We start from the raw sequence: 13,248 nt of genomic DNA on the forward strand, positions 1-13,248 counted from the left end.
GAAGGAATTCTTCTTGACTTTATAAATGCGTTCTCTACTGCAACTTCTGTATATACCAGGTTTCCATATTTGCCGGCTATTTTACTGGGTCACTCTTCTCTTGGTCTATAGCTATGCTAAAACCTCAGCACCTTAACCACTGCAACTTGATAATGACACCTACTAGGGCAAGTTCCCTCCTCTAACTGTTGCAATTTCTGTTGTTGCTGTGTTCCTCCTTTTTCTCTCCTCCTCCTTCTACCCTTATACTTGCCTCTCTTCTTCATTCTTCATCTGGAATACCTTAGTTATTCTTGGACTATTTACTGTCTTATACACATTTTAGAATCACCTTGTTAATTTCCATGTAAAACCCTGTTCAGATTTTAATTTAAATTCTATCAATTATTGAATCTAGCAATTATGCTGTAAAGAATTCACATCTTTCTTATATGAAATCTTTTCATAATTGAACACAGTACATCTCTACCATTTATTTAAAACTTCTTTCATGTCTTCCCATTGATTTTTATCATTTTTCATTTAACTGTCTTGCACATCTTTTGTCAGATTTATCCCTAGGGTTGTTTTTTTTTTTTTTTCGTAAATGGTAGCTTTTTAAAAAGCTCTCCTTTGTAACTCTTTATTGCTAGTATATAGACATGCTGCATTATTACTTGGTTCTTTTTTAAAAAGATATATTTCCCAACTCTTCGGGCTTCCCAGGTAGTGCTAGTGGTAAAGAGCCCACCAATGCAAGAGACGTAAGAGATGCAGGTTCAATCCCTGGGTCAGGAAGATCACTTGGAGGCGGGCACAGCAATCCACTCCAATACTCTTGCCTGGAGAATCCTATGGACATAGGAGCCTGGCGGGCTAAAGTCCATAGCGTCCCAAAGACCTTCACCAACTCTTCACCACCAAGAGCTGGAGTAACATGTATCAACATGTACTCAATAAATTAGGTATTCAGGCTGACGTTGAGCTGTACACAATATCATGGCTGTACTAGTTACTAAAATATTGAAATATTTCCATAAAGGACCCCCACTGACTTCCCTGCTGGCACCCTGGCCATCCTGGCCTCTCTCCATGGACAGACCCAGACCTCCCCAACTCCTAAACACTACTAATGTGGTTTAACATCTTATATTTATAGGACAGTCTTGTAGTTTCTTTTTATAAAAGGAATTTTGGAGTCTTCTGCTAATTTTTTCTATTGGAATTTTTTCTTATTAAGACAGGCATTAATTGTATATTTTGAATGCTCTTTGTGGGTTTCATTATTGTAATATACTTTCACTCTTTTTTGTATCTCAACCCAAAAGAGGTAGGGGGCCTTAGGCCCTGCTTCACTGGAAAGGTGGACGAATGTTCTGATTGCTCCATTCCTATGCCATGTGAGTTGTTAAAAATTTTGAAAGTTGCCTTGTACACTCACATGCCAGTGCTAACGTAACACCAAGGGTAAAATATTCATCTGAGTGGTTTCTCAACCAAGGTGCCGAGAGCTCAGAAAAAGGAGATCAGCTCTGGGGATCAAGAGGGGGTCGAGAGATCCAAACTGTAACCAAGGAGATGCAAGCCAGCACCCACCTCTGAAGATCCCCACCCAAATCCCTGCACCTCGCCTCACTCCTCCCCTTGGAGTTCCCACAGGCACCCTGATCACATTTCAGACTTTAAATGCCAGGGCTGCTCTCTTCCTGACTCCAAACTGGTGGGACGGTGTCTCCAACCACCTTGCCCCCAACAGCAGGAAATTCAGAATTATCCTAGACTCTGCCTTACCTATAGTACTGCTTACCAAGATCTGTCGATTCTATGCCATTAAAAAAAAATATCCTAAATATGATCTTTTCTCTATCCCGATTACTCCGACTCCTGAATTTTTGAATAGTTTCCTAATCAGTCTTTTGGCCTCCAGCCTCTCTTGTTTCTCCAGCCCCTCCCCTGTACTGCTACCCACATTAGCAGTCCCACCTGGCCCATGAGCCTTCTCTGTTTCCTCATCTGTGGAGAGGAGTATGTGGAAGCCATCTGCCCTGGCAGCAGGGAGTGTTTTGTCACTGGTGCAAATATAAAGCAGATCGACTTTGAGTTGGTTTTATTATTGTGTTTAAATTCCCTACAGACAATGCACCCCTTTTTGCCTACACCTGCCTAGCCAGCTGTTCTCATCCGCTTCTCCTTGGCATGAAACTGGAGACGTGATCTGCCCTATAGAGCTGCTGTGTGCTATGCTTAGTCATTCAGTCATGTCAGCTCCTCTGTCCATGGGGATTCTCCAGGCAAGAATACTGGAGTGGGTTGCCATGCCCTCCTCCAGGGGATCTTCCCAACCCAGGGATTGAACCCAGGTCTCTCGCATTGCAGGTGGATTCTTTACCATCTGAGCCACCAGGGAAGCTACGAAGGTTAAATGAAACAATACTTGCTGGGAACTTAACCCAGGCCCCTGGCACATGGTGAGCATTTGGTCCATGTTAACCATGATTAATAATAACATTATTATTGATTCCTTATCTCCTCTGTGATTCCTGTTTCTGTAAAACCTTATCTGCCTGGCCTCAGTCACTCCCTCCCATCCTCCTGAATTCCATACGCTTGGCAGCAAACTGTTGACTCTGCCTTCACCCCACCAAGTTCTTCCATGTTCCCCCACCTTTGCAAGTGCCCTTTACTCAGCCTGGAATGTCCCCCTTCTTCTCTGTGGGTTCACCATTTAAGATTCAGCTCACAGTCAGGCTTTCTGTGATGCCTTCCTCAAATTATCCAGACAAAAAGGATGCCTCCTCCCGCTATGCACCCAGGCCTTCTGTTCCTATCTCCTCTTAAAACTCGGCCTGGCTGGAGTTCCTGGTAGAGAGAGACTCTATGTGCTTATTTTGGTGATCAAATTTGTAACCACAGTCACCAAAATTGTGCCGTAATACTGGCTTAATACTTGTGGACGTTTTGCTTATTTTGTTTGATTTTATTGGAAGGAATGAACAAATGAATGAATGAGAATAGTCTGACTTCACCCTAGACCTAGCAAAAAGTTTGGGTAGTGATAGTGTTGGTCATTTGGGGCAAGCTAATATTGGACTCTTCTTTTCATGCGCCAAGAAAAATACTACCTAACAATAGAGAACCAGTCATCCTAAGGAACTGAACTCAGTAACTAAAGGAAAGCCTATATTTAAGAGCAGGGAGAGTGTGAAGCAGGTCAACGCTGTCTTCGCAGCTGTCCTTGAGAGGGCGCTGTTCCCAAATCAAACCTCCAGAGGCCGGGAATGAAATACCAGAGCGTTCCCACCGAGCTCAGCATCCCTCCCTTCCCGTGCAGCGAGCGGTCGCGGGTCCCCAGAGGGGCCACTGCCCACAAACATGGCGTCGCCCTGCTCAGCTTCTCCCCGCCGTGGCCGCAGGGCCGCGCCAGCCTTGCCAGTACTCGGGGACTTCCTCCGCGAGCCGGCTTCCTGCACGGCTGGCATTTAAACCCGCGCCTGAGGCTGCGGGCTGCGGCTGCAGATGCTGAGCTGTCCGCGGGCTGGGCAGCGCCGCCGCCTCCTCTGAGCCTCCGGGGCGGGCGGGAGCAGATTCGAAGCATCCCTTAACTGCACCCGAGCCAAAGTGGGAGAGAGCTGAGGGGGGCCGGGGGACCCGGCATCTGACATTTTAATTGCAGGTTTGACTTTTTCCCCAAGATCGCAGCCCTCCCGCCCAACCCAGATATTTTTCCTCTCTCCGGCCTTAGTTGCTGGATGAAGCCGGGGCTGGGCTTGGACCCAGGAGCAGAGGAAGAGCGCGTTCGCGGCCCCACGCCGTCGCCCCGGGGACCCCCGAGCCCTGCGTCCTGGCCATGGTGCGGCTGAGCCTGGCGCTCCGGTGAGGCGGCGGCGCGGCTGGGAGCCCGGCGGGCCCGCCCTGCCGGACACCTTCCCCGAGGACCCGGGGTCGCCGACTCCACGCCCTCCTGCTGGGACTGCGCACCGGGGGCGAGCAGGCGAGCGGTGGCCGCGATGTTCAGCTGGCTGCGCTCCGACGACCGCCGGAGGAAAGACCCCGAGGTCTTCCAGACCGTGAGTGATGGGCTCAAGAAACTCTACAGGACCAAGCTGCTGCCCCTGGAAGAGCACTATCGCTTCCACGAGTTTCACTCCCCCGCCCTGGAGGATGCCGATTTCGACAACAAGCCCATGGTGCTGCTGGTGGGCCAGTATTCCACCGGGAAGACCACCTTCATCAGGTGAGCCAGCCAGGGTCCCCCAGCAGCCCACCCAGCTGCCCAGCGCTTAGACCCTCTGCTCACTCCCGATGTCCCTCCTGCCTGGGGACAAGAGATAAGTCTTCACTTGAAATCTCTGAAGAAATCCTTGTGTGGGGGTTGTCCAAAGCTTACCCTATAATTTCATTGGATGGTCCCTTACTCCATCCTACCTAGCACCTCTCCACTGCACTCAGCTCATGAAGTGTAAAGTTCAGAGCCATCCCTATGCTACCCATTTTATAGATGGTGAAACTGAAACCCAGGAGGCACAAGTGAGACGTATCCTGGTCACAAGAACACCTTAGGCTGGTGGTGGCGGGGGAGGGGGGGTTACACCCTCTCCTTGTAGTGACATGCGCTTGATGGTCAGGACCATTTCCTTTGCCTTCTAAAGGCTTCAGCCACTCACAGTTGCAGCTGAGGAGGTGGGCCAGGGAGGCTGCTTGTCCTTCTTTCATCAGTTTCCTTTTCCAATCAGAGCTCCTTACAAATATCTCTTGGCCACTGGAGACAAGCAGTGTCTAGAGGCAAAATGCTATTTTGTTTCCTGTTGATCTTCGTGGCTCAGTAATCATATTAAAGTCTTTTGGAGGTGGACAGAACATTGGCCACTGTCTCATCCAGCTCCTTGACTTGGCAGACAAGATAACTGAGGCTTAGAGAGGTTAAATGAATTGTCCAAAGCCATATAACAGGATGGGAGGCTGACCTGGGATGCGGTCCTAGATGCATGGGAGGAGATGATTGGCTCAATGCCTGTAACTTTGAGGGTGAGTCATCCATCCCCTAGAATTACAGAATCCTCGGGCTGTAGGAATCCTCAGGAAGTCAGCTGTCCACCTGGCCTTCAGAGAAGTCCACTTATTGTCCACCAGAGCGATAAGGACCTTTCGTAGCTTTAGAAGACAGGCTTCTCTCCAGCCCTCAGGCCACAAGGCCTTCAAGGCCAGGCCATCCTCCTTGGCCTCATTCACACATTCACAGGCCTGAAAGCTGTTGAGGGTGCTCTGTGTTGAGTGGCCCACTGTGTTGAGAGTCAGGCTCATAGAAAGTGGTGATGGGTTCAGTTCCCCTCCCCACCCCCACAGAGTCAATGGTGCTCATCTCCTATGGAAGGTTTCAAAGCAGGGATGCTCTTGTTTCCCTTCATTGACCTGCAACATGCAAAGCACTGTGCTTTGTTTGGTGAGGAGAGCAGAAAAGTTCACAGTCTAGTTCCTGATTTTCTAGATTCAAATTTTCCCTAGTGCTAAGCTTTTAACACAAGCCTTCTGGGAGCAGGGCACCACCATACTAACATGGCATGTCTGAATGGGGCATCCGCTGAGTTTTTCCTTGTGGGGTTGACAGCCTTGGACTCACTCAGCTTAAGAGGCCGAATGATTTCTGAAGTTGGGTACCTGAGGGAATTGTTGGCTTTTGGAGGTCTTATATTGTTAGAACTGCAAGGACCTTTGCAAAGAATCTAATTCATTGCTTCTTAACTTTTCAAAAAGTCTGTGAACCCATCTTTACAAAAAAGTACCTACATCCCAAATTTACATATAATTTTGGGAGTCCAAGCCTTAGACCTTAGGGCAAGAACCCCTGATCTAATCCATCTTCCTTTTTTATTAAACGCCCATTGCTGCCAAAGACACCTCAGACCCTCCTGGTTCTGTGCAAGGTTTCCTTTGTAACATGCATCTTCCACCTGGCCCCATGGGAAGCACAGGCCATTTACAGATGGCTCCTGCCCATCGCATGGCCTTCCCCAGCCCTCTGGCCACACCTTGGTTATAATTCTTAGTAGGTTGTTTAGAACTTCTCCTTCCTGTGGCACCAGCACTTACTGCCTAGCTCCCTGGGACCTTGCGTGGGGGTCTCTGCTACAGGAGCTCCCAGTAGACATTTGCAGAATGGGAGGGGAGGTGGGGAGAAGCCAACATCCCCCAGGGCAGGATCACGGAACAACAGACGTGTTTAAGTGTCTCTTGTCTGAGACACTCTCCTGGCTTTGCCTGAGTCATGCTGGCTGTTAACTGGGTCTAAGAAAGTGGCAGAGCCAAATTGCTATAGATTACTCCTTATCTGAGGGAGACAGGAAGGCTGGGAGAGGCAGAGCCCTCCTCTATCTTATCCTCTGAGTACAAGCATTCTCCCTCCCCACTCATGTCAGTAACCGAATTTAGCTCGTGCATCAAAAGCTGTCTCACTTTGAGAGAGAGGATCCCAGCAGGGGAGGAGGGGTGGCAGCACAGGGAAGGCCTCCAAAACCAAATTACATATTTTCCTTTCTTCTCATTAAATCCACTGAACAGTAATTTTTTTTTAAAAAATTGGAAAATGCAGACAAGAGTAAATTTGAGGAAGATGAAAAAATGCCCCATCATCATCCTACAACTCAGGGGAAACAATTTTAAATATTTTATATATAGTTCAGTTCAGTTCAGTTCAGTCACTCAGTCATGTCCAACTCTTTGTGACCCCATGGACTGCAGCACGCCTGGCTTCCCTGTCCATCACCAACTCCTGGAGCTTACTCAAACTCATGTCCATTGCCCTGCCAATGCAGAAGATATAAGAGACTCAAGTTCGATCTCTGGGTGGGGAAGATCCCCTGGAGGAGGACATAGCAACCCACTCCAATATTCTTGCCTGGGAAATCCCCATAGACAGAGGAGCCTGGTGGGCTACAGTCCATGGGGTCGCAAAGAGTCAGATACAATTGAAGTGACTTAGCACATATATATGATGTATGTATGCAATATATGTATATGTGTATATAATACGTATTATGTCTTTCCAGTAATTTTAGCTATTTTATAACACAGTTGAGATCATGCCATAATGTAATTTTGTATGTGGATTTATTTCACTTATAGCATGAACATTTCCCAAGTAAATTTTTAAGTCTCTGTAAGCATTATTTTTAAGAGCTGCATGATATTTCACTGTATGTATATGCAGTTATTCATTTAACCAATCTACTTCTTTTGAATATATGAAGTTGTTTCTAATTTTATTTTGTGCTATTATTGTAGGATCAATCTGACTATCTCTGTGCATAATACTTTTCCACGTATTAGGCTGTTTTCTCAGAGATCTCCAGAAGTGAAATCACTAGGCCAAAGGCTGTACAGAGTTTTGGTTTGTTTTTTTTTTTTAACTTTTTCTGACTTTTTAATCTTGGTAGTAAGAGTCACATTTTTGAGTTGCTTTTCAAAAGAGTCAGTTGATACCACACCCCTTCCCCAAAGCAGAGAAGGTTCCATTTGGGGTGTCTAGGAGCACCTGGGTATGGAATCCAGCCTGCCTTCACAGCTGCACCCTCTCCCATCCCTGCTTCTTGTCTTGAGTATGGCCATTCACATCTTGTATTCCAGCCTGAACCTGAGAGGGACCCTTCCCTTGGAAATAAAGACTTGCTTATTCATCCCCTGGCCCTTGGCCTTCTGTCTCCTAGTGTCCATCTCCTTTCAGTTACATTTCCTTGCCTCGGGGTCTATTTCTTGTCTCAGGAAGAACATGCAGAAAAGGACATTCTTCTAATAACTAATTAATGTGCTATGATCTCCGCCTGAAATAACTTCACTGGCCTAAGGCCCAGCAACCCAGGGTAATAAAATAAACAATAAATTGGCCGGGTGGCTGCTTCCTCCAACACAGGCTGCCTCTTCCTAGTACAGTAGCTCTGTGTCCTTCTGGCCTGGCAGCCTCTCCTCCCGCCTCTGCTGTTTTTCTCTCTTCATTCTTCCTCACTCTGGCCTGCAACCTCAAGTCCCTCCTCCTTTGCACCATTTGGCCCCCTGGTCACAGAGATGAATGGCTGGCTGCCCCAGGGGCTATAAGGCCCAGGATCCCAGGGCCTCAAAGAGGGCCTTGCTGGCCTGTGGCCACACTGTAGTAGAGGACCTGGGGCTTTGGGTGTGGGGCTTGGGGCTGCTGGAGCTGAGTGGCCTCGGTCTCCATAGGGAGAGCTCAGCTGGTCTTGAGCATCTCCCAGCCCTTCTACAGCATGACTGAGCCTCTACAGTATGAACAGGCACATGGTAGGGAGGGGGCCGGGTGGCTACCCAGCTGGTCCTTTTGACTCCCCTCTTTTTCAGGGGGCTCTTTGCATCCTCCTGTAAAAGCGACTCAGCATCTGCCTGTGGTTGCACCCTCTCTTGTCACCTCTCTGGCATCTCTGCTGCCCAGGCCTCATAGCAGCATCACCCCCAGAAAGGATGATTCTCTAATAAGCTGAAGGGCTAGTGAAGGGGCCCCTATCCATTCCAGTAGACCCACTGTCCTCTGCCAGGCCATCCTGCTAGCCACAGCCCCAGCAGCTCCTCACTCCTGTCACCCGTCTGAGGTCCATGGACATCCTTTTCCTGTCAGGGCTCTGATCTGCTAGTCCCTAAGTGGGACTAGGTGGACTGCCTGCCTCTTACAAGGCCTGAGTGTTACTCAGGGGAGCAGAGGGCAGAGCATTGGTCTACCTCCTGATGTCTGGCTTAAGATCTGTCTTGAGAGTCAGGCACAAACTGGAACCAAGATTGCCAGGAGAAATATCAACAACCTCAGATATGCAGATGACACCACCCTTATGGCAGAAAGTGAAGAGGAACTAAAGAGCCTCTTGATGAAAGTCATGGAGGAGAGTGAAAAAGTTGTCTTAAAACTCAACATTCAAAAAACGAAGATCATGGCAAATAGATGGGGAAACAATGGAAATAGTGACAGGCTTTATTTTCTTGGGCTCCAAAATCACTGCAGGTGGTGACTGCAGGCATGAAATTAAAAGATGCTTGCTCCTTGGAAGAAAAGCTATGACCAACCTAGACAGCATATTAAAAAGCAGAGACGTCACTTTGCCAACAAAAATCCATCTAGTCAAAGTGTCCAATAGTCATGTATGGATGTGAGAGTTGGACTATGAAGAAAGCTGAGCGCCAAAGAATTGATGCTTTTGAACTGTGGTGTTGGAGAAGACTCTTGAGAGTCCCTTGAACTGCAAGGAGGTCAAACCAATCAATCCTAAACAAAATCAGTCCTGAATATTCATTGGAAGGACTGATGCTGAAGCTGAAGCTCCAATACTTTGGCCACCTGATGCAAAGAACTGACTCATAGGAAAAGACCCTGATACGGGGAAAGATTGAAGGCAGGAGAAGGGGACGACAGAGGATGAGATGGTTGGATGGCATCACCAACTCGATGGATGTGAGTTCAAGCAAGCTCCGGGAGTTGGTGATGGACAGGGAAACCTGGCATGCTGCAGTCCATGGGGTGGTAAAGAATCAGACACGACTGAGTGACTGAATGGAACTGAACTGAGAGTCAGGTGTGGAGGTCATCAGGAGAAACAGGACTGGGAGTAGGACCTCTGGGGAAGGGCTCATCCCACTCCCACTGACAGGAGAATGCAGCCACAGGAAAAACATGGGAAGCTCAGCAGAACCCAGGCTCCACCCATTCCAGCCAGGAGACCTTGTTAGGAAGGGTCTAAGCTTTCTGAACCTCAGTGTCCTTATCACTAACATGTGAATAATGGCAACCACCTCATAGGGTTATTTAGGCCAGCCTGTGTCAGGGGCGGTTAGGCAAGGCGAGGCTAGTAGGAGGCTTGACAATCTGGTGACTGGTCTCCTTTGCGCTTGGGTCACTTTGTCCCCTGGTAGAGGTTGCTGTGCGCTAGGGACAGTGGTGACCGCTCCATGAAGCAAAGAGCTGACTCAGACTTCAACTCGGCCATTAAGTCCCCCATCTCTTACCTCACTTTGTGTCTTTGGGGTGATTTACAGTCTCCCTGAAACCCCGTGAGGCCAACAGGACAAGTAATAATGTCTTGACCCCATTTTAAAGCTGAAGTACACAAGGTTTAGAGAGACCAAAGATACAGATATACAATGCAAATAGGGTTCCCTGGTGGCTCAGACGATAAAGAATCTGCCTGCAATGCAGGAGACCTGAGTTTGATCCCTGGGTCGGGAAGATCCCTGGAGAAGGGAATGGCAACCCACTCCGATATTCTTGCCTGGAGAATTCCATAGACAGAGGAGCCTGGTGGAGTCCATGGGGTCAAAAAGAGGTGGACACAACTGAGCAACTAACACTAACCTAACACAAATACCTGTAACACAAGGCAGAAAGGATTGTGTGCCTTTAGTGTCAACCTCAAGATATACAAATTAAAAGCTATGTGGATTTTCACGAAGGTGCGAGGACCCTGGGTTTGGAGTCCCTCCAGGTAGAAACGCGCTGGGTACTTACAGACATGTGTTTTCTCTAATTATTACCTGTGCCAACATGAGCCCATGTGTGGTGTAGCCATTGCTTTTCCAAAACTCATGTATGTCTTCACAAAAACCTTCACTCTGTCCCCCTGAGCTAGTAAGAAACCAGGATTAGCCCCACTTTATAAAAACTGGGGAAACTGAGGCAGTGGGTCTGGAGGGACTTGTCCAAGGTCACATCTGCAGTGAAGCAGCCACCCATCAGGGCGCATTCCCTAACTGAGCTGAGGCATCAGGTCCAGCCCAGCCACGGCCTCGGGCAGCATTGCTGGTGGCCCTGGTCCCTCTGTTCCCCGCTCTGGGTGCTGTCCCAACAGCAGGGAGGTTTGGCCCCACTGTTGCAGAGGCAGGGGCCCCAGAAGCAAACTAGGTTGATTCTTGGCTATGCCTCACTCTGAGTGCTCAGGTGCCAGTAAAACAAGCCACATGCTTAGATTGCCAGCCAAGCAGGACACTGAAAAATGAGGGAGATGATATTAGGAAACAGTTTGCTTAGGAAAAATAGTCCTCATGGGAAAAACCGGAATTGCATTGGCCTTCTTTATATCCATTTTATTTCTTTTACATTGGATGGCAAGTCGGGGAGACACCCAAACCTTCTCTGCTCTTTGGGCCTCTGAATATTTGTATTTGGCCCTGAATAGGGGCAGTCTCCATCTCCATTTTCTCACCTGCAAAACTGAAATAATTCACCAATCCTGCAGCGATTCTAGGACCGATTGGGTGGAGTAATTCAGGGAAGGGGCACAGAAGAGCACCTGGCTCACAGTGGGTGCTCAGCCCGCCAGCCCCTCCTTGTTCTCATGCTTCCCCATCTCCACTGCTCCCACCCGGGCCTGAATTAACTTTTCTTTTTTTACCCTACCATGGGAATGTCTTTGCCTGGCAACAGAGGCGATCTGTATCTCTCCCCATAGAGAAAGCAGCCATGAGAGCCCTCAATAGGTTTTCCTTTCTGGACACAGTGCTGGCTTTGTTAAGGGGGCCCTCGGGGCTGCAGGTCATACCCAAATGTCCCTGAGAATTTACCCAGCCCCAGGTTCTCTGCTTGGCTTGACTGCGTCCTTCGACTTCCTTTGGGCTTCACTGAACTCTGTGTTTCTCCAGACCCATGTGTGGTCAGCAAATCCAGGATCATGTGGTTTTAGCCGAAGTGCTCTTGCTGGGCTGCTTGAGGCTCTGGAAACGTCCCAAGAAAGTGGCCCTGGCTATGCTGGGGAGCATCACCCTTTGTTCCACCCCATGGAGCCTGCCCGGGTCCTCTGTCCATGGGATTCTCTAGGCAAGAATACTGGAGTGGGTTGCCATTCCCTTCTCCAGGGGATCTTCCTGACCCAGGAATCGAACCTGGGTTCTCCTGCATTGCAGATGGATTGTTTACTGTCTGATCCTGCAACAAATAGTTTGATCTTTGGGATGGTGATCTAGATGCTAGGTACTGGTTTACGCGCTTACGGTCTATAACTAATTTAACCCTCAGAACATCTGGTGAGATGGATTTACCTATGAGGCCCATTTGATGGTAAGGGTTATAGTGCTCACATCAGAGGAAATGTGAGATGAAACGATATAATTCATGGACAGTCTGGAACGCTGTCTGGCACAAGTGCTTAATAAATCAGAACAATGACCTCCCATTTTAAAGATGAAAGTGCTGAGGTTCACAGAGGTCGAGAACCTTCTGAAGGTTAGAGAAACCAAGTCTGCTCACCCCAGGCCCTGAGGCTCCCTGCCTCTCCCCTGAGGCTCTGAAGGAGAAGGTGTGCTTGAGAAAGAGGAAACCCTGTCCACGGGCCGCTGGGGTGATACATTCTCATCACAACCCAGCTTTCGGAATGGGCCTCTGATGGAAGGAAATACTGTCTTCACACTCAGATGTTGGAGGGAGATGAAGGGCTTCACTAACCTAAAACTGCCGGTGTAGGCAGGTGGCCCCTGGGCAGCATCTCCTCCATGGCAGCTCGCCTGCCAGCTCCTTGGCGAGCGACCCCGTGGCAACTGAACTGCCCTGGAAGCACAGAGTAAACTAGCAGCTCAGAACACGATGAGATGCCCATGAGCTGGAAGAAATCCCAGCCAGTTTCCCTGGCTGCTGCCTGCTGGGCAGAGGGTGGGCACGGGGCGGAGGTGGGAGGGGTGGCAAAGAGCATTTCCTTAGGGTAGAGACAGTTGAAGAGCAAAGGATTTGGTGTTAGACTGATAAGGGTTTGGGTTCCTGCTCCACTATTAGCTCTTTAACGTGGAGGAAGCCCCATAACCCTTCAAAGCCTTGGGTTCCTCAATACAGCTGTCCCTCGTTCCTTGGAATCCATGGAGTGCTGGTTTCAGGACCCCAGCTCCCTTGCAGATGCTCAAGCCCCTGCAAGTATAAAATGGCACAGTACAGCAGACCCTCCGGATCCATGGGGTCCACATTCAATGGCTCCAATCAACCACGGAGAATTCAACCCGGGTTCTCCACGGTTGGTTGTGTTCTCAGATGTGGAAGGCTCTGATACAGAGACCCGAACTGCACCTACTAGGGCTGCCAGAAGGAGCTACATTCTTGAAGTGATGAGGGTGATGTCTGCCATGGACATGCTATTGTCAGTGGTGCTATCAGCATAATGACAGTGTCCAGAGCAGGTTGTCAACCCGGCTGCAATTAGAATCAACTAGGAAGTTCCTGAAAAAGACCAGTGGTCAGGGCCCCATCGTGGACTAGCGGGTCAGACCCCTGGGCTGGACCCGGCACTGTTAGCTAGAGCTCCACAG

At 48.9% G+C, this 13,248-nt stretch overlaps 1 protein-coding gene across 2 annotated transcripts in view; it reads left to right on the plus strand.

Annotated features, from left to right (window-relative positions):
- Positions 1-3,485: 3,485 nt before the first annotated feature.
- The window catches only part of EHD3 (EH domain containing 3), a 29,104-nt gene continuing 19,341 nt past the window's right edge, over positions 3,486-13,248 (plus strand). For both annotated transcript variants that reach the window (XM_081594463.1, XM_081594464.1), the window contains exon 1: positions 3,486-4,213. In XM_081594463.1, the coding sequence (XP_081450589.1) occupies positions 3,987-4,213 (227 nt within the window). In that variant the 5' untranslated portion in view covers positions 3,486-3,986. The remainder of the gene's footprint in view (positions 4,214-13,248) is intronic.

Source organism: Giraffa tippelskirchi, chromosome 4 (assembly GCF_054371585.1).
Source record: "Giraffa tippelskirchi isolate mGirTip1 chromosome 4, T2T-mGirTip1v1.2.pri, whole genome shotgun sequence".
NCBI classification, from domain to species: domain Eukaryota; kingdom Metazoa; phylum Chordata; class Mammalia; order Artiodactyla; family Giraffidae; genus Giraffa; species Giraffa tippelskirchi.